General features: G+C 40.5%; 1 protein-coding gene across 1 annotated transcript in view; it reads right to left on the bottom strand.

Moving 5' to 3' along the window:
- LOC104510348 (sodium channel protein type 5 subunit alpha-like) overlaps positions 1–26595 on the bottom strand; it is a gene marked incomplete at its 5' end in the record, with an annotated part of 128857 nt that overhangs the window by 26709 nt on the left and 75553 nt on the right. Inside the window, 3 exons of the mRNA XM_010152567.1 lie at positions 6970–7143; positions 10931–11085; positions 20166–20286. Coding sequence (XP_010150869.1) covers positions 6970–7143; positions 10931–11085; positions 20166–20286 — 450 coding nt within the window. The remainder of the gene's footprint in view (positions 1–6969; positions 7144–10930; positions 11086–20165; positions 20287–26595) is intronic.

Here is a 26595-nt window from a genome sequence, read left to right as displayed (position 1 = left end):
CACAAGGTGCTGTTCTGGATTTGTTCGATTCCCTGAAGCATTTGTTTAATCAGATGTTCCAAGTCAATATGAAAAATACCAAGTTGATGTGGGAAATAATCAGCTGGAAAATCATCTCTGTTTAGTTGGATTCTTGAACCTGAGTTGATTCCGATTTTGTATTGAATATGCTTAGGATAGAGAAAGACTCTGAAGAATTATAAGTTTCGTGATTTCTGCCAGAAACGACAGTGGTACAAGTAGGAGTACATACTATAAGCAGGAGTCCTCATCTTCCTTTGCCTTAGTGCACAGCACCCCAAAGCCAATCACCAGCCGTATGAGGGTAGGTGGGCAGCACAAATTCTCTACACCACTGGGGCACAGCTTTCAGGTTTCATCGCAATTCCTTTGATCCCTCACCTCCCTGATAAACATTTCCTGACCCTTCTGCAGGCTGCACATGCAGGAGCTTCTTTCCTTCCCCCACACATAGTGATGAAGGGAAGGAAGAGGCTGTGATGCTGCAAAGTCAGTGCAGAAATGGAAAATCACTGGCACTATAACTTCTCTCCTTTCACATCTTCCTTCCCCCTCCTCCTGCCACCGGTCTATTGAGCAGTCCCTTCATCTCAAGCCATCCTGGATGGAGCCACAGGGGTGGTAGGAAGATATTTTGTGGTCTGCAACAGTTGGGGTTGCAAAGGTGCTGGTCATCAGGGAGAAGAACTGTAGGATAGTCCTCTGTCCCACATGCAGAGCTTGTACTTGGACTGTTAAACACAGTCTACATCCCCGTCCCAGCGCTGATCCTCTGTCCAAGGGAGAACATCACTGTATAAGGAATTTGGCTGCTGCACTCACAGCAATGGAAAGGGCCAAGCAAGCTGCGTGTAAGAGCTCAAGAGTTTTATTTATTATTTTCTTTTTAAGCATATTCTTCTAAAAAAGGACATTGAAATGTGCTCCATCTTTAAATAACATCAAGAAATAAGACTGGTTGGTAAACCTAGTTCAGCACAATCTGAGTTGAGATGGTTTTTTACACCACTTTCAAAAGTTGAAATTCTCCCTCAGTAATCAAAATTCTTCAGTAATTACAGTAACTCTTCATCATGCAACCATTTCACCAGGCGTAGGCAGGCAGTGAGCGACGCTTACTGCTGGACTTTTCTCCTCACCTTCATTTACTGTCCCTTTTCCTCAGCTGCAGCGTGTTTTGTCCTGCTGTGCCTTGTCTGAAACCAAGCTTGTGCTTCCACTTGGCAAAGCCTGGCTGCTGTCCTTTTAGCATCTTCGTGATAACTAACATGAGGTGCAAACCAAGATAAGACAAGACATTTGGATGTTTTTGCATGTGTTATGTTGAGATAAAGCCTGGGGAGGCAGAAGGGAGATTTACAGCGTCCACTGACCTGCTAACACACATTAAAACCACTTATCTTCATGTGGAATTTTTTTTTTCACTCATCCTGGATTAGCCAATATGCAGTAAACCAGATTTTTTTTTCTTTCTTTCTTTTTATTTTTCTTCAAAGCCAGGCTCCCTGGATTCTGGAGAGGTATTCTTTTTCCTGTTAGTTATCTGGGAGGTTTATGCCATCCACAGAGGCCTGGAAGAATGTGCACTGAAAATCTTCAAAAACCCCACAAGAGCATTTGCTTTGAGGAATAAGAAGAAAACTAGTCAAAAAAAGAACCCTGAAGTAATAGTACCTTGTAGTAACCCATGGATTTTTAATAACTCACAGAGAGCACTAATAAATTCACTTTTAAGATGCTTCTCCAAGTGACCAACTATATTACTTGTACCTTGTCTCAGATATATTTTTGTCATTTTGTTCCTGTGTGCTTTTCTGAACAGAAACTAGATGAAATTTGCATGCTTTTAGGATAATTTCCCAAGAATACAAATTGGATTTCAGTGCTGTTTGGGAACAACTCATTACAGCAGATTGTGTAATTACTGGTAAAGCAAACAGAAATCACCTTGCTAATCAACAGGGACTACAGATGGAAAAAACAATTAAAGTAATCATAAGCCATCAATATTTACTTCACACAGCAAGTTTTTAATTGTCACTTAAAGACAATCCAACACAAGGGCACAATTTAATTCAACTCAATTTTTAACTAGGGGTAGAAAGACTGGTTTAAATTGTTCATCTCAAACTCAAAGATTATTAGCTGCTTCTTAAATTATTTGGCAGTGAAGCATCCAAAGTATAAGTCTTAGAGTAAGTGCTTTCTAGGAAACTTATCTTGGAGAATAGAATATCCGTATTTTTTAAGCATTCAGTGAAAACAATGGTGCATCTAGTGACTGAACATCCATGTGCAGTTCTCACACGAGCAAACAGGAAATCTGGCAGAAAACAGGAAATTTGGAAAGCTGCTCAATGGGGAATACCGAACTCTAGGTACAGACTCAGCAGCTTCAGTCAAACAGCAGGAACATGTTGTGTTACAACCATTGACAAAAGGCATGGGGCAAGGAAGGAATGCACATACTATTTTACTTCTGTAAAAGCATCCACAAAATCCTGCCTCGTGGACTTGTTGAATAAATTATTTGAGGTGTCTGGCCTCCAGATCCATTGCTGAGCCTGGCTTGAACTATTTTGCAGGCAGATATGCTGTTTCAAGCTGTTGTGAGCCCCTGCCTCCACAGTGGCAGAGCAGCGTCTCTGGGAAAAGGGATGGAGGGAGCAATCTTTCTCTGTAGTGACTCAGCTAGAGAGAAACTGGTAGGGCATTAGGGCAAGAACTGAGAACTAGAGATGATGTTCCCCTCCCCATAGCAGGATATAGTGTTAGGGCCCATTGTGGGAGATGGCTGAAGGGGAAGGAGTCTGCCAACATCTTTAAAGAAAGCTCTTGCTTAAGAAAACAACTTCCCCCATGTATCAAATTTTGAAAGATGGGATAATCTTAGAAAGAATTGGTGCAAAGACCCTCACCTCTCCTCATCTCTGAAATCAGTAAATGACAATCAGGGTTTTTTTTTAAGCCTGGATTGGTACTAACTTTTGGTCAATTACATTGAACCCAAAAACTGTAATGGAGATGATGGATTTGTGATAATGGCCTTTTGTAGAAAGATGACTTTAGTGCCCATTTAAGAGGATTTTTCTGTGTATGCCACAGGCAATGAAACTTGGCTATGACTTTTCTTCTGAGCGTTCTTACTAATGAGTAATGGACTTGGCAGCCCTTTCCCAAGAGGTTTCTTGTAACAGCTTCTGTAGGATACCACTCTCCCCTCTGCCTTCAATGTATGGTCAGTGAGCAAAGAAACTGTTGACTGTAACACCTCCTGTCTTAGAATGATGCTAAACTTCAGACTGATGCCTTTCCTGAACTGACCACTGCAGTGGAATAATCCACCCCTTGTCAGCAGAGACTGGGACATAGCTCAGAATTAATTGGCTGAAGCTCAAACTAGATAAGCTCAAGATAATATTTATAGGTCAGAGGAAACAATTGAAAGGAACATCAAACATGACACCACCATGCACCACCGGTGGAGTTTATCTTCTCCTTGTTATAAAACCCAACTGTCTCTGCCTGTTGCAGGATGCGCCTGGTTGAAAGCACTTTTCATAAACATTCATTTGGAATGCCATGCGCCTCTGTCTCTGGCCAAGTTCAGACTCCTTGTTTAATCTGCTTTGTACAAAGAGGTTTTTGATTGCATGAATGCTTGGAAAATTTTTATTCTTTGTGAAAATATTTGCCTGTGCATCCTAGCAAAGAGAATTGTGCATAAACACTGTTGCTGATGGTGATATTGATGTCTGTCCACACTCCAGATACGCTACAGTCTCTGCTTTTTCCTCATTTGAAAATAGCTGTGGACTGAGCGCCCACCACAATTCACAAGCATAGAGAAGCTATATTTGCAATGTAGAAGGGAGTTACTTTTAGCAGTGTACTTGTCATTTGCATGGATGTAACATGTATAGATTTACATTAATGTTTTTTGTTCATCTTTGTCAAGTTCCCTAAGTTTAAATGAGCCTGTATTTTGTGGTCTGATCACTCCTTTCTCCCTTCCTCCCGAAGAAATCTGTTACAGCATTGTTGATAGGACGTTACTGTATTGCAATGTATTTAAAAGCACTCATGGTTTTGCTATGCTAGCACACTTCAAGATGCAGAGAAGCCCATTATGAGAGATCATTCTTTAGGGATTCTACATCCAGCAAAAACAGTTGTCAGTTTGTGGATTATTGTGTGGTTTCATGTTCAGGCTTTGCAAGACAGAATTTTCTTAGTAATCCACAATCATGAAATGGAGCCTTTGCTGTTCCATAGGCCCAAATTGCTGTCAAAGGTCTTTCACAAGGAAAGATAAGTACAAAAAACCACACCAAAATCTTAAAAAAACCCCAAACAAAATAGAAAAATCAGCAGCAATATGCTTATACCCTCTCTGGGTTCACTTCCTATTTAGAAATAGTGAATACTTGCAAATTTTGAGCCGGTTTTATGAATTATTCACAACAGAAAAAGGATTCTGAGTTGCATTTGTACAATGAGAAAACACAGATGATAGATGGTTTCACATGTCCAATGAAAAATCAACCATTGCAGCTTGAATTTTGAATACCAATACCAAACTGCTAATGAATAATTTGCAGATCAGGAATTTTTAAGTGAATAATTTTTAAAAAATAATTTTGAGAAAATCAGACAAGTGGTTCATCTGCTTCTTTTGGAGCAACTAATTCACTCATTCACTCCCTTCTGCAGCTCAGTTGCAGTGATTTGGTTCTCAAAGGACCAAAAAGAAAATGTAAATTGAAGTAAAAACTGTGCTGGAAAAATGATAGCATGTTACTCTGCCAATTCAGAGAAGGTAGGAGAAGAGCATCTGTTAAACCCGCTAAAAATATAGTACCAGGTTCTCATAATCCTCATCGGGAAATGACTTTGAAGAGAAGAATGGGGCACGGGGGAAAGCTTTATTCACTGAGAACACTAAAGGGCAAGAGATTTCCTACAGTCAATCAATAACCAAAACCAACTCAAGGTTGAAGCAACTTTTTGGCTAGGCTGGGATCCTGCAAAAATGATGTTTAAATGGGAGTTAAGAAAATAAAATACTCTGGATCAGTAAGAAAGGTCTGGGGTGGATCTTCTGTGGATAAGGGTAGTTCCATGGTCCCCTGTCCCCCATAGCACTAGTTGATGCTGTATGTGATCTGGATGTGTGGCTGGGGAGGTGAGGAAGGCCCCTTCCCCAGCCCAGGTCTGGCTGTCTTGGCAATCTGTCATTATACTCACAAACCTCACCATAAAAAGCAAACAGGTACCTAAATTTTGGGGTTACATACTGACTTTACATTATTCGGTAGCTCCTGTTCCAAGGGGGATTTTTTTCAGGGGGAAAAGGATTTAGCTGAGTTTCTGCTCTTTGATATTAATTAGATATCATGCCATAAAGTATGTATTTCTAACAAGTGGGAACTCATTTCAAACTGTTAATGATGCAGCAGAGCTCCAAACTGCTTCAGTGAATTCATCGTGCCAACTGTTGTTCCCATCAGGAAGACCCCTCCTTATAGTTGCGTCAACATTCAGCCCCCATCCAGCCCTTCTAGTCTTCAGAAGTTCATAAAACCAGCAACAAACTCCTGTTTTTTGCCTATACAGCACTTGGTGAATCTTATTAGGCCCATTTTACAGACAGAGAAACCAGGAAAGAAAAGCTGTGTCACTCGATCTAACCCACAGTGAGCACAGATTTCAGGGTTGGGCTATAACTTAGGAACTGGTGGTTTCCAATTTTGTGGTTAGATAATTAAACCAGGCCTTCCTCTTCTATTGAAGCTAATCTGTGAAAAATGAGAGTCTTCCCTTTAAGAGGTTTCCAAGCATGTATGCAAAGAGGAATTTATGACCTACAATTTATGTAAAGAACTTCCTTTTCGTAAATCAATTTGTTAAAGCTCTGGAGAAGCGTCCAAAGGCTCTGATCCAGCAGTGCACTTAGATGTGTCCATAACTTCAAACAAGTATATCGTCCCATTGAAGTGCTTTCCTGGACTGGGACCAAAAAAAGTGCAGTTCTCCCCTGAGTCAAGGTTCAGATGTAAAATGGGGAAAAATAATTTATTGGAAGTTTAATAAGTTACACAGTCATGGCAGAGCTCTGCCAGCCTTCCACATTAATACCTCAAGCTAATAAGAAATGACCTCAGGGAGAGAATTGCCTCTTATTGATACGCTGAAACAAAATGTTATTCTGGAGGATGTGGTGTTGCTGGCTTTTCCTGAATTTAGCAAATCTCTCATCCAGGCAATGTGAAACTTTGGAGGGGACATGCCTGGCAGTACCAACACTCTTGGAGCATGAGCTCCCTTTTGTTCAACCATCGCTTGTTTTTAAGGATTGTATTCATAGGAGAACTAAGCATTGGAATATTTCAAGGACTTGGAGTATTTTGTAAGGTTTTCTAATAGAGAAATCACTTTGACAAGAGGATTGTTCACACCTTCTTCTGGACTCCTTCACTGGTAAATAGCTGGGACATGGTACTGAACATACTGTTACACACAGCTGGCAGCCTCGTTGGGAAACTACGCCAAGGACAGCTTCTCTAATCTGCTGAAAGGCTTGCGTGCCGAGGTCATGCGTGGAGCACTCGGAGGTAACCGGACCTTGTGCTCGCTGGGAGTGTGGAACGAGATGTTAAATGCTAAAGGAAGGAACGAGTTCCTAGGGACGAGAAGGGAATGTGACTCAAATTAGCAGGGTGACACCTCTACGTAACAGCACAAAATGGTCTTCTCTGCTCTGGCATGCTGGTTCCTGGGGATGCACAGTTACATATCAAGACCTCCTTCAAGCTTTGCCTGAGGTTGTTAGTCAGAATCAGTGACAGCTGTCATTTTGCAAACGAAAAGCTGCCAGACTTAACAGCCCGTTCTTACGCATTATAAAATCCTACACTAGAAGCATCGTAGTTCCAAAATGATACTTACATCTACAATAAGGAAGTCAAGCCAGCACCAGGCATTGGTGAAATACTTCTTGAAGCCATAAGCCACCCATTTCAGGAGCATTTCCAAGACAAAGATGTAAGTGAATATTTTGTCAGCATATTCCAGCATGGTTTTTATGTTTTTTCGATCTTCGAGATAAATATCTTCAAAAGCCTGGAAGTATAAAAAATCGATTAAAAACTTCTGCTAAACTGTGTTGCAAAACATCAGTGCTGTATTGCATGTCTGTAGTATTATTTGATGGGATATCATATACTGTCTGTGATTTCTAATATATTTTTATGTTGCCATCAGAAAGAGGGTACAGACATGAACAGGACTGAACCTAACTTAAGAGAAGGCTGTTCAGCATTCCCTGACAATAGACACATGCTTAGCTATCTCTCTCCAGCCTCTACTGGCTGTACTGACTACACATCCTTTGAGTGTAAGATGAGCTTAAGCACCCCAAGTTTGGGAGTGTGATTCTCAGTGCAGGGTGCCACCCCAAGCTGATCGAGGGCATCCTGCTTCAGCTCCAGTTGGCTGTGCCACTGCTATTGGGGCACCTCAGATGTCCCAGGGCATAGGATGGCTGTCTTTAGGAGGCAGAATCTGACCTTTACATTTAATCAAATACATCTTATTGATAATGATGACAAATTGTGTTATTAACCTGCCTGTGTAGAGTACTGGAGTTCCCTGGTTTCTGTTCAGCCATCACATTTCAGGTATCTAGGGATATCTGCCTCAAGAAATACTCATTATTATTCACTTAACAGAACAATTATGTTTTAAAGGTCAATGTATATCTATCTACCCATCTCATCTGTCTATCTAATCCCATGCAGGGCATCAGACAAGGATTTTCAGTATCTGTATCAAATAAAAGCAACTTCATAACTCCTTTAAAGTATTTAAGGTCTTAAGAAACATGCCTACTAAAATAAAATAAATAAAGTTGTCTCATAATTTAGCTTGCACTTTATAATGTACGTCGAATAAAACGCAGGATCCTAGTGTCAGTGTTGCATTTATACAGCCCATTTTGGGGCTTCTAAGTTGAACAGTCGTTACGATTTTCTCCCCCAGCTACTCTAGTGACTGTCATTACACAAACTGCTCCCATGTCCCTATAACCTGGATAACCCGAGCTTTGATATTTTACTCTGATCCCACCCTGTGACCCAGAGCATGTGGTAGCAAGAAACAACATTGTGTGAGAGGGTCTGTGCTAATCATCTTAATTATATGCATTTATATATTTCAAGATCTGTAGCTACTTTCGAAGGAACCTCAAAAAGTTAGCAAACAGCCGGTGCCTGGAGATACAAGTGTGTTGCTTGTCACTCAAGCAGTCACACTGCTCTTTTGCCTGCCAGGAAACAGTAATTAAACTGACAAGAAAGCTTTGGCAGCCTGTCCCAAAGCTTGTCCATGTGTCCCAACACTTTGGGGTGACGTTTTCACTGTTACTCAGTCTCCTATCTTGCTTTCAAAAATGATATTTCAAGGGTGTGAAAGAGCTGTTGGAGAAAGACACAGAAAACAATACGCAGAGAGGTTGGAGTTTATCTCTTCTTGTAGGGGATCACTCATTGTGTCAGATGACTTGCTGTACTTCGCAATTACTGCAAAAAACCCCCGAACTATTTAAAGGGATTTCCTTCTCTCCCTCCTTTGCTCTCCCTGTTTTCTACTTGTCGAAAAGTACATTGTGCTTTGTCTGCTAAAAGCACACTGTCAGGAGTCAAGAAGCAGCTTAATAAGGGATAAAAAATATTCTACCTGAATGCCTCTGGTGCACTCTACTTCTCTATGAGCTATGGATATTACCCAAATGACAAAACTCCTATGCTTTGCATTTTTTCACGGTGACAACAGATGAAATCTTTGCAATATAAAACTTCATTAAAGGTTATTTCTTCTGCTTTGCATGTTAAAAAAAGAGTCAAACAGGATACCTGCAGTGCTATCCACAATTACTGTTAAAACACAGACACTAGTTTGGGTGCTCATGGCTTAAACATGTAAGAAAGGGTTTGGATCATTCGCAGTAAGCTGTAAATATATTCTGGTGGTTTAATTTCCACACACAAATATATACTGGGTTTAAAACTCCCTTAAGAACTTAGCATGTCCCAGGGATGTAGCCAGACAAGCTCAGTTTTTGGAAAAGCTCACCCCAGTATAACAGAAGAAAAAAATGGTGTGTTCCCTCCAACATCTCCAGTCCAAATACTGAAGCACAGTGCTGAGATGTGAGAAAATGCAGCATAATTTGACCTTATACAGAATTGCACTGGCTAAATTGAAACTCGCAAAAAGTAAATTAATGCATGCAATGAAAATTAAATGAGATTTACATTGCAGTGTTCAGTATCTCAGGCACTTTTAATTACATATGTAAGGAAGTGTATTCATTTAAAGTGTATTATAGCAAGCAACATGCCCCCTTTAAAATGTGTTAAAAAATTAACATGCTGATTCTCAGGCTGGTGCAAAAACTGACAGACTCCATTGATTTCAGCAAAGCTATGACAGTTTTCAGCAGCCTCCTATTTACTGAAGTTTTTCAGCCTGTTACTTTTCATAATAAAATAAAATCCCCTGGATGAAGTTTCAGCCCATCCTGGTGGACCTGGAACAGTCCATTCCTTTCTTTTTGCATCCACTTTTATGTATTTCCACCTTCTTGTCTCTCTGCAGAGGCTTTCTTTAAACTACATAAACCCAGTATTTCTGCATTTTCCTCTGTTTTTAGGCCACTGATAATCTGTGTTGCTCTCCTCTGGAGTTTCTTCAATTAGCCCATGTCTTTCCCAAAGTGCAGTGCCCAGAGCTGAAGCCAGTACTCCAGCTGAGGCTTCCTTGATGCCAACTGGAGTGGAAGAACATGCTTATTTATACAGCCCAGTGGGGTGTTCGGCTTTTGTGCAATGCTGTGATGCAGTTTAGTCTATCCTGTTGGCTCCCTGTTCTCTCTCCAGGTCTTTTTTAGTAAAGCTGCTACCTTACCAGCCATCCTGCATCATGCCTTTGTGCCTGTGATTATTCCTGATGAGGTGAAGCAGATCTTCTTTCTCAGATGATATTCCTCTTACTGTTTAAGGCAGATTCCTCCATTTGGCTGAAGGTAATCCTGACCACCAGAAATATATAGATAACCTATCCAAACATGGCACTGCCTGCAAATTTAGTAGGTGTATTTCTTACTTTTCCATGGAGAAGGTCAGTGACCACCAGACCAAAGCCTGGAGAACTCTTAAAAGCCTGGGAGAAATCCCACCATCTTCAGTGACATTCCTGACATGTGAGCAACATAAATATATGCTGCAATTGCTACAAGGAGATAATTCCAGTTAGAAGTGGCTCTCAGGAGGAGAGGATCCCTTATCAGGGTTCTGGAAAATGCCCAACCAGCCTCCATCCATACAGATTAATACAGATGCAAACAGGAGCTGTCTGTGCAGGGAAGGTAGTGTTTTTTCAGCTAAGGTGTATTCAAAACATGATAGACACCCGGTAACTCTCTGGGCACTGATTCAGTGCCCCCTGCAATTTTATGATATTGTTTTGCTGGTTACAAAATGTGCTAAAAAACAAAGAGGAAAAAAAGCTACCCCTGGAGCAAACTACGGGCCTCCAGATGGGAACAACCATGGAGCAGTTACGGGATGATGAAGTAGGAATTTGGGGCTAGTTCATCACACAGACTTCCTTAAGGATTTGCTTCTCAAAACATGTATTCACCATAATTTTATAACAGAAAGACTTTCCCCACTGTATGGTAAAGGGAGATGAAATCAGAAAAAATAGAAGACCTGTTCTACCCCCAAACATGCTTTGCTTTGAGAAATGAGCAGTAAGGGCTCCTAAAACCTTAGAGACAGCTGACTGGAGAGCACCTTCTCCGAGACCCATGTCCACTTCCATCCAGCTAGGAAAACCTGTTATTTACCAAGGCTCCGCTGCTCAGCAGGATCATGAATATGATGAAAGTTTCAAACCAGTTGTGTTCGACGATTCTGTAGCAGGTTTTCCTCAGCCTCCACCAAATTTTGCCTGGAAATTTTGTGATGTCCACGGAACAGCATGGGAAGAATCGCACACAAACTGCAAAGGAGCAAAACAAAACCAAAGACATTGTTAAAAAAAGACCATTTAATTTTTAAAGCTGCAAGGAGCTGTTGACTAAGATTTCTTCTAGCAATAAGCTGCTGCATGGAGTCTTTCCTTCCTCGTTTTTCTCACCAAACTCTTCTGCTCTGCATTGTTTCCCCTTCTCACCCCTCTATTCAAAAACATTCAAAATCACTTAAAACGTACCTCAGTGATTTCCCCCAATGATTTTTATGATACAGATATATTTTGACCATGAGTCATCAGTGCCCTAGGTCCATCACACTGAGTTAGCAGGTTAATGACTCTAGCAGGGAATTACCAAGAGTTTCCACACCCTTTGAATGGAGGAAGGATATTTTCTTGGTACTATGACACCACTAGAATTACTGATTAAAAGTGTCAACTTTATGAAAGGGAGATGAAGAGAGGAGGTGCTGGAGGGCAGATGGGACCAATGTGCTGAAAAGGCAGAGACAGGAAAAACAGGAGCAGATTTTGATCTCCTGCACTCTTGTGAGCTTAAGTAAGGCAATAGATCAACACTGGGAAGGTATTTAGGTGGTTAAATCCCCTTTGATGTCAGCAGAAATTTAGATACCCAGTCTGGTCCACAATGGGCTCCCCACTGGTGCTTCACAGCACCTTAGTGACAAGTACCATGCGACAGTTGAATGTTGTGGTGGTAATGGGGACCACAGATGTATCACTGATAGGCAAGGCCATGGCCATTTTTAGTTTTCTTAGGAACATTCATTTGTTACAGCAAAAGGATGTTGTCATTGGTAATGGACAGATCCATCTTTCCCATTTAAAAAGCACCATGTGAATTGCCTTATGCTGGGTAAGAACTTAATATTGTGTGAGAGGGTAGCCAGGACTTTTCCTTTTCGAGGCTGGTCATTCAGCCTTATGTCAGATAATTCGACCCAAATTTCACAACATTTGCTGATAAGAATGACCTTCAGAAAATACTTTATTTCTAAAAAGCAAGCTTTTTTCCCTATATTTAATCCATGTCATAAAGAAAGAGACTTAGCTATGGAGCTCTATCAGTCCCATCACGAGAAAAAAAACCCACAGGCCAACTGCTTCCATAGCTGAAAGGTGGCCAACATCACTAATGTGTCTTGAAGCATACAACAACTGCTCAAGTGACGAGAGAGGACATCTCGCTATGGTGAGGTAATGCAATGTTATTGCAAGTAGGAATAATATTTAGGCAAGGAAGGGGAAGGAAAGAGGGTGAGTGCCAAGGTTACACAGACAGCAGATGCTGTTAATTCAAGGTGGCATAACTGAGGCGCTTGAGCTGCATGTGATATGTGAGGAGATCAAGTGCAACTCCCGGGATGCTGGGATTCCCAAGCAGCTGAAAGTGGGGCTGTGCTGGCAGCAGTCTCTGCCAGGAGGAAGAGAGCTGCTAAGTCTGCTGTGGTCCTCCTGGCATTTTCTGTAAGTTTTTATTAGCCCAGATCCCTGCTATGGAGCAACTGAACTGTAGGATGTCATACAGGAACCACTCTTGGTTCCCTCACATTTCTGGGACGTTTGGTAGGTGTAGGCTCTTGGCTGTATGAGGTTTTGGTATGGGACTGACAGGACAGTAAACCATTAACACAAAGGTAATGGGATGGTGATGCAAGCAACTACTTGTCCTCTGAAGGCCTCCATCACACAGACTCACACCAGTTACCAGTTTAGTGCTGTTTTCTGGAATTCAGAGGAATTTGGGCTCAGTTGAAATACTCTAATCAAACTGTTTGAGAAAAATCATAACGCTAGGAAAAGGCACAAGTGTAAGAACTAGCTCTCTGCCTCTTTGCAGGTGGGGTACCACTCCAGCAAAGGACAGTTTTATCCCTCTAAGCACTTCAGTTGTAAACACCAAAGTATCATGTCAAGGGAGAAAAGAATATCACTGGTACAGTGCTCAGAGATGGCAATGATTCTGATTTGGGTATATTTAAGAAGTAGGTACATGGAACAGATTGCAGGCATGCAATACTGCATGGTACCAGGATCTTAAAGGTCTTCTCCAACCTAAATGATCCCACGATTCCTGAGCTAACAGTCATATAGCAACTCTGCTTAGACATGCCCATGCAGCGTGACATGACAGAGGGGCCTATTTAGTCACACCTCTTAACAGTGCTGCCAGAAAACTCTTACACTGCTTCTCGCCCTACAACCCGTATGGTCATTACCAGCTTTCAGGTGTCTGGTCCACACTCGGTGCTGTTATACATGTACACTGGCCACCTCATTATCAACTCAGATTTGGATCAGGGCTCAGATCCACCATTTGTCAAGTGAACACCCCAATGAGCAGACAGTCCACTACAGTCCATAAGTGTGAATTTCTTATTTTAAGCAGAAAACCACTTTTTACTGGAGATAACCACTGCTTCTAGCAGAATATATTTTCCATGAGCCTACCTTGTTCCTATAAATAGTTTCAATGTAGAAAAAAAATCAGCATTTTTTCAGTCTTAAAACATTTGTCCAGAAACATTTGTTCTCCCTTATTTTGTCTTAAATTACTACATAGATGGACACTTGGCTTTTTAGTCTGTTTTATGAATGCCATGTCTATTACTAGGCTCAGCTACTAACAAGCATGACATGTTCTGTCATGCTCTAGAAGAGTAGAAATGTGCTGTAAGTACCATTGGAAAAGGTTAGGATCTTCCAGGAAGTGGTTTTCTCCACCATACGATAGTTGGATGAATCATTCCCTGGAGGAGTCTGCTTCTGTCTTTCCACTGCACAAAGAGCCTACATGATTACCTGAGCTCAGGCATGGCTAAAGCTGGGGATCACCGTCAAATTAAATACTAATGAGCAGGGCACTGTGAGATCTAAGGCTGCTGGTGATGGAAAATACTTACAAAATGTTAAAAACAAGCTATTGCTGATATAGTCAGCTTCCATCTGATAATCTACAGGTACAGAGAGGTATTTTTAAAATCAAAAAGCAAGGTAGCACCACTAATAATATATTTTTTGTGTGCTCTTCGATGGCTTTCATGCAATTCTGATCTGAAAAAAAAGTCCCAGTTACTGGCAGTAATACCTTGACAAATCCAAAATAGCTTCTCAGATGAGTCAGTCCAAAATCACAGCGCTATTAAATCCCATGCTTTTGATTGGGCCCAATTCAGAAATGTTTAGACCAGATTCTGATACAATTACTCATGTCAAATAGCACTTCCATGAATAATCATGCAGGCTGCTATTCAGATGAAATGCTATTTTTAACTATTCATAAATCAAACAGAAAAAAATAAAACTGAAAGAAAAAAAAGAAAAGTGACCACAAACAGGTCTTTTAATGAATTAGTGAAGTTCTATTTCCATTTCAAATTTGCTGGTTTCCCTCACTGACTGCTATTTCATGCCTGCGCTTTACTGTTGTCTCGTAATGCTGGTAGTCTAGTGTTCTGGTAACCCTGAACCAAGCTTAAATGCTGAATTAGAAACTTCAAATAATACAACAAAAAAGTTTACCTGACCTTGTTCAGAATTCCAACAGGTTTCCCACCCTCAATTCTCTGACATCAAAATACCAAAAATATTCCAGTGATGACCTGATGAAGGTCTGAGCAACCATAACTCCAGCTGACTTCTACAAGGCAAGTGGTCAGCAGAGCTCAGCTTCACAAGCTATTTACTTTATCCACAAGCAGAAGACTATTCATGAACACCTTTTAGCACAGCAAGTGTCAAGACAGGAATAAACTCTTTGGAGTGTCTTATAACGACATTACTCACACTGCCTTGTCTAAGAGGTTTGTCTATCTCTCCTGAAATCAATGCTAGTAGGCAACAGGTTGTGCAGAAGAAGCTAACCACCTTGTGATTTAGTCAGGACTTAGTTTGGCCACCCTTATTCATGTTGGGCGACATTTTTTTTGAGAGCAAACCGACTCATTTCCACCACTGACTTTTGGGTAGTAGGTTATTGCTCAACAAAAACACAGAACAGCAGAAAAAGTCTCCCCGGAGGGTTATGTGCTGGTAAATCAGTGAAGATGTACTGAACAACATTAGTGGTCAACTTATCCAAGAACAATATCTGTTTTGAATTCATCTCTAATGAAACAGAGAGCTATTTACCAAGAAGTCTTTCCAAATGCATTGGTATACCATGATATTATTTAGGTTTTGTTTATTTTTCATAACAAGGGAATTCTTCCCTTCAGTCACAATTACTAACTGCAGAATAAGCCACAGTCTCCACTGCAGCTGTGACAGAGAAAGCTCTTACTAAAACATCTGCCATGATGGTAACCAAGTTACCAGGAGGAAAAAAAAAAAAAAAGACTAAAGGCAGAAGGAATTTAATTTACAATGCATTTTGTGTAACTATTCCTTTGGTTCCACATTTTCTATCCTGGTGAGTTATAATCATGGAGCAGTTAAACCTGATTGCATTACCTTGGTGCATTGGGAAAAAAAGTCTATTTGTAGGTGTGGGAGCTGTGCTGCAAAAACTTCCTTCTGCATGCATGACAGCCAAGCCTGTTGTATTCAGACTTATGAGTAAAGACTTTACAAATGCACTGCTTGTTCACAACATATACACTTAAATTTACATAAAATTATTAGATATGTTTTGCCTGGATTGTACTGATGATTCTCTTCAGCAAACCAGGAAAAACAATTAATTTCTCTACTGTGGTCCACTATGTCTGGTACCTTGTGTCCAAACTGCATTAATTTTGTATCTACTTCTACACAGGAGTTCCCAATTATTGGGACATTCATTTTTAGAGCAAAACAAGAAGTTGCTTAGCTCTGAATGCTGGTTACAGCATTGCTTGGTTTGACACAAGGAAAATACTGCTTCCTCAGCGTAAACTCAAGCAGGCAGGTGTTCATAACATGGTTTAAATCTATCATCTATCTATCTATCTATCCATCTAATCTCTGACAAGCTGGGTTTCTAATGACCAATCTGGCTAGCTGTGCACGCTCAACCAAGAAAGCAAGTCTTGCTCTAGTCCCTTCATAAGACATCGCTGTGTCTGTCGTGCACGCCCCCCCAAAGGAGGGAACATGATTTCTGAAGACCATCCTTATTTAACCCCTTCCTCATCTTCTGGCCCCAGTGACGTGCACAGCTGGGTTTTATACTGCGCGGCTCTAGGACTAACACAGAGGAGATTTGCCATCACGGTCTCCAGCATTCAGATACCTGAGACACACATGTTGATTTGAGTCTTTTCTTGTGTCAGCAACCAGGTGCTGCCAAGAGAGCATCTGACAAAGCCACAGCTTGACAGGTGATTTCACGCTTCCAAGGGCTTTACAAGGGTACATTTCTTGTTCATTTGCTGCTACTGTCCTAAAACACATTCTCTTGGAGGTCAGTACGACTAACAGTGTGATCCCTTGAAGCAAAGGCAGTGGGCAGCATGATCCACTAACAACGTCAGCTCTGTTTTGAGTGAAGGGGTAGACAAGTTGAAATATAGTGGTCCTGTCCAATTGGAATTAATTTCATTTTGTTCATGCAATAGGACTGAAAACTGCATACAAAAAAATACTATCTTGCCCTTTCTTATGGAAAAATATGCGGTATGGTAGATATTATGGCTAGAGGAAAAAGATACCTTAGAACTTGGTTTTGTTCTGTGATTTTTTTTTTCCCTGGGATGACAGTTCACATGTTTCAATGGGCTTGGTTTGGTTTTACTCATCTTTTGAACATCATTTGGTGGCAGTCCCTATAGCTCAGTTTAGATTTGTTCAGTTTAACAGTCCGAGATCCTCTTGGCTTTTTTATTTCTAAACAACCGCTAACTGTGGTTGGGAAGGGCATGACGCAGATCCCACCGTTAATCAGAGTAACTTCACTTTAGTGCATGGCATTTTTCAACTGCGATAATTGCTCCTTCATGGTCACATGAAAAACTGTTTGTGGGCGTCCTTGGTGTCACGAGTTGTGATCAACTGCGCATTGAGCAAAGTAGCTCATTTTCGCACAACCATCTGACGATACTAATTTGAAACCTTTGCCAGCAGGCTCTGTCCGGGGAATTACGCTTGACGACTCGGCGAAAACTTTCTCCTATTAGGGTGTGGGAGAGAGGAGCATGCTGAGGCCAGGGGGCTCTCTTTGGATGCCCTTCTGTGACAGAGAAGAGAATGTCCAAACAGATAGCAATTTTTGATGCAGAGAACGCATTCCAATGAAGGTAACAGGACTGGAGTGTTGCAAGGCATCTGGAGGAAAAAATACCCAAATAGCTGGCATTGCCTAGATGTTGCTTTCCCATCAACTGGCAACAAGAGTGATCTCTGTATTTCTATCAGTTTTTTCCCAGCAATACTTGCTAGCTGCCAGAGCTGTGACCCTACCTTGGCTTCACATTTCCTGACCTAAGAATATTCCCTGTTGACCCTAATCAAAGCTATTTTGAGATGATAATGAATTAACAAGTCTACCCAAGAAAAACAACCTATGGCTAATCTGGGTCAACCAACTCCGCGAAAACTGTGACCTCAGCAAACTTTCAGCAACTATTTCAAGAACATGCACTATCTTCGTTGCCTTTGTTATCTGAAAAAGGGGTCTGAATCTGGAACATATTTGTTCAGGACATAACCTATGCTAGATGTATTTAGAAATGTCATAGTTTGAATTTAGATATCTGGTGAGCTAACAAGGTAAGAACTTAACCCTTCCCTCTGCCTTTCCTCTTTATCTCACCCCATCTCCTTCTTTCACAAGTATTAACTGGTAATTCTCCTGGATATACCAAATATTGCTGTATCTCTTTATTACAAGCCAGTAAAAGCAACTCTAGATAAACTTACCCAGTGCTTGCCCATCAATAAGTCCATTTTGGTGCTTTATAACCTTGTCATATCTTAGTTAACTAGACTGTTTGCTTGCTTGCTTGTTTCTTACTAGACTGAAACAATACCTTCATGAGGTTTAATTGCAATGGTATGTTTGGGTAAAAATATTGGAAGTCTTTTCATAGAAGATTATAGGAAAGCACTTTGTTTTAAATAGCATAAATAAAACCAAATGTTAATGTCATTGCAGCAAGAATAATTTGGACATTGCATTTATGGCACTTGGACTTGAAATTTGGTGAGGGAACTTTCCTGTGTCAAGTTTATGCATTTTTGCCACATCCATGAGGAATGTGGTCACATTTAGCCTCTGTGAAATCTGCATAGGTCTGTGCTACACAGGCAAGCAGGGCAGATGCACTGGGGAGGCCTTCACTTGCTACTGCACGTCCAGTGCCCTCAGCCACTGTGCACTGGCCCAAGGGCTGGGAGCAGGTTCTCCTTCAAATCCCGGTCAGACCTCAAGGCTCAGGTGGGAGAAGAGAGAAACACCCTGACTTGAACAGGGACTGGTGAGGAACTAGGAAAGCTGAGGAATAGAAGGCAAAAGGAAGGAGCGGGATAGGGAGCAGGAGCCAGCAGGCTGGATGGAAGCCAGGGCAAGCTCAGGGTTCAGCACCCAACACCTTAATTTCTCCATTTCACTGCTGTTAGGATGATGAGTGGGCTTCAAAACTGGCTTAACGCTTCCAATCATTCATCCAGAAGAGCACCACTTGCCACTTCTACCCTGCACCCCATCAACAGCAGCGAAGGTCTGGCAAACCGGGTTGGTACTGACGTGGCCCCGAACGATAGAGTTTCGGGCAGTTCTGGTTATTTTAAGATAGAGCAAATTACAGAGTGCTACTGCTCTGGGAATGAATCAGGGCTGGGCACTGAATGAAGTGATGGGCTGTGTGATGTCCATCTCATTTCTTTTAAAAACTGGAAGGCAGCCGTGCCCAAGCACAGTTGCAGGATTTTTATCTGACTAGCACCGGTCTTGTGGCACTGGTTTGTTTAAGCAATTATAATATAAATTCTCTCTCTGCAATGCACAACTTAGATTGCTGCTCACTAGCCTCATTAAGAAATATATTGTGAAAGAATGAAAGCACCAGATCTAATTTCTAAATGTTATTGTATGGGCCAGAATAGTTACAGCATAGTAGCACACTTTCTTCCATCAACTGCATTAGTTTTCGGCTACTGCTTTTAAGCAGAGCTGCCAAAAAAATGTTTAGATCCTAGGGACATTTGTAAGCCCTGCAGGGCTTCGTTACCTCATTCAATCATCTTTCTCACACATATATAGATGCACATTTTTGCTGACTTCAGGGGCATTCATATACCCAGCAAATCACTTCTGTCTGATCCCATCCAAGCAACTCTGTTTTTATTTATAATAATCCTTGAATTTTCAAGGAAATATACTAACATTCAGCTAACCCTATTTTTCCTAACCCAGATTTAAAGAAAAATGAGGAATCTGACAGATGTAATATCTGGAATAGAAGGCAGTCTGAGAAGAAATCATTTAGGGTGTTATTTACCTTATACAATTATTTTAAAGTAGACCTGATTTAGCTGTTTTGGAGCAGGCTGGTGTTAAAAAGTAATAAAATCCTGGCTTATTCAGGTATGAAAAGCAGTTATGTAATGTGAGTTGTTGTTATCTAAAATAATTAAATAAAATACCTTATACATAGCACATCCATGATCAGATGAAAGTTACTGGACATGCTAATCAACATCTTCAATTTAAATGGCAGAGAATCCTTGGACTCACAAACTCTCCAGACAGTTTCTGTTAAATGCCTATATACTTTTAAGCAACTGAAGCATTGTGCTCTGGTTAGTTTGCTACAAAATTTGAGCATGCACACATATTGGAAGGCCAAAATCTTCATTGGCCAAGTAGAAAAATCAATATATTAAAAAAACTCCTGTATGGCAAAAGTCATGATAAAAAAAGCCTAACATGTTAGAAGCTGCATATCCAATTAGAGCTTGGTTTTGGCTTATCTAACCTTGGAAATCCAAAGACTAATGTTAGCAAGTGATTCTGAATGTGTTTGGAGCATTACAGTATGTAAGAACTGAAATGCATCCAGTGAAAGACTAGTGCAAGCAGCCAGAGCAACGTGGTGTGAAGGTGGAGAGATGTTCACTGAGAGGAGGTTTCTCGCCCCAGCATTGCAGTGAAATATGCAGGCCCTTACCTTCGGGGAAGCAATCTTCAGGCTCCATCAGCTCTTCAGCAAACTCAGGGATCTGTTCCAGCAGTTCTGCAGGATTTGTCAAATCCACTGTGCTGCCTTCAGAAAGACTGATTTCATCAAGCTTGTTGTCAACAAGAGCAAAGATGAGGAAAACAAATTGATCAATTGCCCCAAAGGAAGTAGCTGAGGTTTTATTCCGCTAACCCATACCCCAGATAAAGTGCCCACGACAGACATTGCCATGCACTCCATATGGTGCCCCCTCCTCGAGCGACAGCTCTGCCTATGCTGCAGTGAGCTAACAGCTGACCCATCAACAACAACAGAAAGTTAACATGTGAAACTTACTTTTTGAAACAAGAGAAGCAAACTGTAGAAAGTGAACAGCTACTGAATATTAATGGTAGGAAGAAGCTTGGAATGCTGGAACCAGTCATGATTTCTAAGGCTTTGTACATCCTGGAGGCTCATAGCTTCAGATGGGAGGGGAGACCAGAAGTGGGACCTAGCTCCTGAAATGCTGAAGGATGAATTTCATGACCTGTGCTGGGTTCCTGTCTCTCAGGCTCCTCACTCACAGCTGATGGGTAATACCTGCATCTTGTCAGTCAGGACCATGCTCTGCTCCCTGCTGCCACAGCTTCTCTGAGGTGAGCAGAAGCCCCTCTGTCACCAGGGTCTGGTCACACGATGACACAGACACACACGTGAGAGGGCTCTTCCACTGGCTTCATCCTGGGACTAGCATGTGCCCACCACATGATGTGGGTCCCACCTTCTGAGCTCAAGATGACACAAGAGGCTTTTGAAAGCCTTTCAGGGGCTCTGTCATTTGCCTGAAATATCTGACGCCGCCATCTCAGGCGCGTTGTTTAAATTCAGCGTTTCTCAAATCCCCCACTGCAAAATGGGGACAAGAATATTTCCGCTCCCTGAAGCACTGGCTGTCTTATCTATTTAGAGCAGGAACTCTCAAGCAGATCTGGGTAAAAATTTCTGGGAAATATATTATTTAAAAAAAAAAATTTAGACCCTATGCAAGAAATTGGGTTAAATACAGCAAAGGAACTTGATAAAAATCTTACGTTGTATTTGGAATTTTGATTGAATTTACAATAAAAAGTGTTATGATACAGGATTAAAAAAGTCACCCAACATGAACGAGAAATTTCATTTTAGGTCAAAACTTTCTTTTAACAGAATCCAAACATTTTCTTTAGAAGAAAACAGGATACCCTCCTCCCCCCCGCCCCAATTTTATTTTACTAGTCAAAATGAAACATTTCTATTTTGTGTTAATCCAAAATTGTATTTTACATAATTATTCAGCTTGGCCACTAAAGTGAAAGATCTAATATTGGTCCAGCTCTACTCACAGTTTGTTTCTGATATTACAACATTATCTGGTACAAGTGAGCAACATCACAGCTGGGATCTTCTATGGGTCATATCAATGAAAAATAGCTATAAGCAGGAGTCAGGAGGGGTGAGTTGTTAACTGTGTTACCCCATTCGCTGAGTACCTACAGAAATCTTTTTGTGCTTTATCTTGCAATACTACTGTCTCCATTAAAAAAAAAAAAAAGAGGACAATAATACTTACCCATGTTTTTAAACAAGCTGTGAGATACTTATATGAGAGATGGCACGTACACATAAAATAGTATTTTCATGAAGATGACAGTGATGGAGTCAGAGAATAGGTACAGTTTTATATATTATTAATGTGAAAAAGGGCCTTCTGTTTTCCAGTATACACAGTCAATGCAAAATTTATAGCTGAATTCAGAGAAATGCTGAACTTCGGGTAAAATGGGCAAGAGTGAACAGACCAGCAATGCTTGCAATCGGGGATGGAAGCTACTTGTTTGCAATTAGCTGCAGCATCCAGAAGGTCATAGTCTTGGCTAGGGTTTTTAAAGCTCTGCTCAAAAGGACTGCAAACAACTGAGAAGAGACCTTTTAAAAAGAGAGTCAGAACAAAAAGACATGCATAAAGCTTCTAAAAAATCCATATTCAGAATGCAGCTGTTGTACAGAGCCCATTTTCTATAGACTACCAATGGTATATGATGGTGGAAAAAAATGTCATACCAAGTTTTAGCAGTCAGAACTTTCTGATACTGTTCGTCAGGGAATGCATTTAGCCATTATCTGTTCTGTTATAAATACATCAAAACACAGATCACCAAAATAGTCCTAAATCATATACAGCTGTAGGATGTAGAATATAGGGGTTCCAAGGAGAAAAGGAGCCTCGTTGGCAATAATTGTTTCTAACAGACAGAAATCAAAGAAAGCTGTGAGAATGTCAGCTCGATAGTATTGTCAATAACACAATATGGTGCAATTACAATAGACTACAAGGAAAACATCTTAAAGAATCAAATATTCCTGAGAGTTATTATCAGGATGAGTTTTCAGAAAATATTAGAATCCATCAGCATCAAAGGGAGATGGGGAACGTGCAAGGCAAAACAGACAGGATATCTTCAGAAAAGCCTTCAAATAAGGAAAGGCAACAACCATGGATTCAGAAAACACTAGACAAAGGTTTGAGGGTCTAAACTGGGACTAGAAGAACCAGAGGGAAAAGAAGGAAGAGAGGAGGGAAGGATTAGGAAAGCTAATTAGGAAAGAAGCAAAGGTTACTCTTTGCCAGAAAGGTTAAAGGGATTAAGAAGGTTTCCATAAACTCAGCAATGGAAAGAAAAGAACTAGAAACATAATAACAATTGATGAGGAAGATGTAACTCATCAAAATTCAGTTGCTAAGAAAATAAACTCTTTTTAAAGGAACCCAGCAAGGGGATCAATAAAAAGAGTCAGAAGAGCCTGTTAGAATTCATAGAAATGTAAGTAGAGAAATATCTAGAAAGCCTGAAACATATGCAAATCAGCATATCCAGACAAGGCACATTGTAGGGCATAAAGGGATTCAATACACCAAGTTAACACACCATTAGCAATCAATAGTGAATGCTCATGGAAAACTGGAAACCGCCCAGGAGAGCAGCACTAAGTAAACACAATACTGAGCTTAGAAAAGAGGAAAAGGGAATAATCATGGGAATCGCAGATCACTAAACACTTGCTGTAGCCTGTGATTAAACTAAATTAAATAAAGACTCAGAGGAGAAAAAGAGTGAAATGTCACAGAGAGGTAAAAGCAGTGAGGTGGTTCTCCTGTATGTACTGTGCATAAATGGGGTGTAAAGAGGCCAAAAGAAGGCAAAAAGGACAAATACTCTCCTTTTCCTTTGAGTGAGTGAGTAGAGGAGGTGTACCAGGCAGAGACAACAGGATCCATCAGGAACTCTTCTGGGACACCTTCCACTAGTACATAAATTCATGCTGCAGAGGGTAGTTTTTAATGTGTTTCTGGATGGAACGGCTGTTTTAAGTACCCCGACAGGGCTTCCACACCCACCTCTTGTGCCTGTAATAGTGGCAAATCGATCTGAACAGGTTCTTAAAAAAGTCTTTAGCAGTAAGATGCTGAAATCTCATTGAAAGTTGCTGTTTGCTCAAGGCTTAACTCCCTTATCTGCCTTCCTCTCTCCCTCACCTCTGAAGATCACAACCTTAACCTACCAAATTGACATATGATATATAAACGTTACGAAAATATCTGGATGTCTACTACAGAAAAGTCTACTTTTACATTTAATTATAATTGACTTGTATTCACACATTGCTGGGTGGATAAAAGCCATCCTAAGGACCCAAATACAACACAGACTTTGCCTTCAGAGGAGGAGATCTGTAGGGATTAGAGTCAGCATTATTTTGCTAAAGATACAGAGGAGGTGCTGACCAAGATAATCCTCATGTTAGCCAATAACATTAAATTGGACAGAGTATTGAAACCAAGGAAGCAGAAAGGAAAAGGGAAGTAGAACATGGACAGAACATAGCAAAATGAGACTTGACTCAAAACAGTACAAATGAGAGACTGCATCGAAAATTTCAGTGGAAATTCTGGAAACCCGTAATCCCGAGTCACCTGGAGTAGTATTAAAAAATTAGACGTGATTTTGCAGTGGGATATAGCAATGCAGAAGCATATATGAAAGCATCATAATGATAATGAGATATTATTTCCTCTCTTTATGGTTCTGTGGAAGTTGTATTTAGTATATTGTGCTTTCTTCTTGGCAAAAACTCCAGAAAGAAACAATTGAGGGTGTTTTAACAAAAGAGGTAAAAATGTCAGATAGAGGACACAGAGTTACGCATTTACAAGAAATACAGAAATTAAAGAAAAATGGCATGCGACTTTAGGAGGCAAGCCAAAGACAAAGGAAACTAAGAACAGTCTATGAAATTAAGTGATATTAATTCATAAAAAGAAAATTACAGATAAAATTGCCATAAGATTTCTTTCCTAAGCAAGTGAATTGTTCTTTTTGGTAAATTAAAAAAATCTAAGTTGCCTGATACATTTAAAAGTAGATTCCACAAAGCTATACAAAAAATTTTATGGGACAGTGCTTTGGCAGAAGAAATAACCAATTTGTTCTCTGAGGTCTTATCCACCTGAAACTTCAATGATTTTATTTCTATGGTGTCTTTCTGATGATTTATATAGGATGAATTTTTAATCGTATAATGTATCCTTTACGGACAGCAACAGTGTTTTATTCAAAACATATTCAATGCTTCCTGTTACTGACTGAATCACTCAAAGCCCTGCCTCCTGGGCATACCAGATCTGTTAAGTTACTTCCTTGCAGTTGCTGGCTTTATTTGGCTAGTTCTTGGGACATTCATCAAAAAGATGATTAACATGTCCTTGTGTGCCGGCACAAAGATTACTCCTGAATAGGAGGACTCGAAGTATGTAATGTCCACACAAGATCTGGCCTTCAAAAATAGCATCCTTTGGGCTTTGCTCTTTCATGTTGGCATTCGTAGCCTCATGTGAACTTCCGTTTGATTTCAAGTCATCCCTGGATTATTGCCATATTCTTCCACCTCTTTCTAAGCAGCCACAAATAGAATGAGTTACACTCTACTATAGAAAGGTGACATTTGTGTCCCAGGACCCTTAAAGTTGAGGGAGGAAATGGGGATTATTTCTTTACCACAATGTTGCTGCATATATCAGGGTTAGAATGTTCCTGTTTTATCATGACATTGCATTATAGCACTAAAAAAGGACATAATTTTCCAGCCTCCATGTTAGGATCGCAGGGTTTATTTATCCAAAAAAGACATTTAAACATGAAGGGCACCTAATCCCCTGAGAGAAAAATTCCTGAAACAGTCTTCTAATTCCTCCTAGTTACAATGCTTCATCTCATTATTTTAAAGTTTTGGGTCTCTCTGCTAAATATATATACATTTTTCCCTGAGACTGAGATACCAAATACTCGAGTAACCTTCCTCTAATGTTCAAGACCTTTTCTTTCTGAAGATGAAGTTCAACATTCCCAGAAGTATTCTGGCAAGGAGGATTGCTCCTTAAAGAAATGCTTCATGGCCAAAGGATTTCTGGTTACTGTGAGTGTAATTTAGCTCACCTAAGTGTACAACTCATCTAGTTCAACTGGACTCCCTTTATAGTCATTGGAGAGAAACAGGCACTTTTAGAAGATGATTCATCTGACCTAATTTAAATGTTGATTACAGATGGAGATGAGACACATTTACCTAACTACACTGGCTCCAGATCCTCATTGACTCTAAAGGGGCCTCAGATGTCAATATGATTCAGCAAGTCTGGAGAAGATGAGCTCTGGCTCTGTAATGGGTTTGTTTCCTGCCATCCTGTCAAGATTTCTCCATGGGCTTGCTCCTGCTGGGCATAGATTTGTCAGCAAGTTTATTTCAGGGTCGAGAGAGGTGTGATGCTTGTTCATACTATGTCATCCTTTTCCATTCATCAATTCAGTCGACCAAACCCACCACTGGTTGCAATCTCAAGGAGCTTTGGAGTTCCCCAAACTCCCAGAACATCACCAAAACCTCCAGTTACTGATTTCAAAGACAGGAGTCCATCACTCTCTAATAATAATGGCAATGTTATGTCAATAAAATGCTAAATCTCAATGGGGAAAAAACCCCAATAAGTCTGCAAGAAGGATACAGGGAATTTGAAGTCTGGAGTCACTCAGTGTACAGTACAAAGTTATGTATTTTTGGTATTCATGTTTATAAGGACAACATAATCCTACAAATTGAAAATAAATGTCAATGTGTACACATCGAGAAACAATGAGTGAGATGCACTTTGGACAATATTAGCTAGATGATACCAAGGTTTACTATTTAGTTACTGCCTTCATATCAACTATGTAGATTGTTGCACCTTTCTTGGGACTATATGCCAACAGGAAAAGAAATAGTAATTTTCAGCAGATAGCAGATGCCCTCCAGTGAACACGAAGTACAGATCTGCCAGGTCAGCAGATACCAAGGGCTACTT

The sequence above is a fragment of the Eurypyga helias genome, unplaced genomic scaffold (genome assembly GCF_000690775.1).
Source record: "Eurypyga helias isolate BGI_N326 unplaced genomic scaffold, ASM69077v1 scaffold1665, whole genome shotgun sequence".
NCBI lineage: Eukaryota > Metazoa > Chordata > Aves > Eurypygiformes > Eurypygidae > Eurypyga > Eurypyga helias.
The sequence above is the reverse complement of the archived record's forward strand: the minus strand, read 5'-3'. Positions and strand labels throughout refer to the sequence as shown.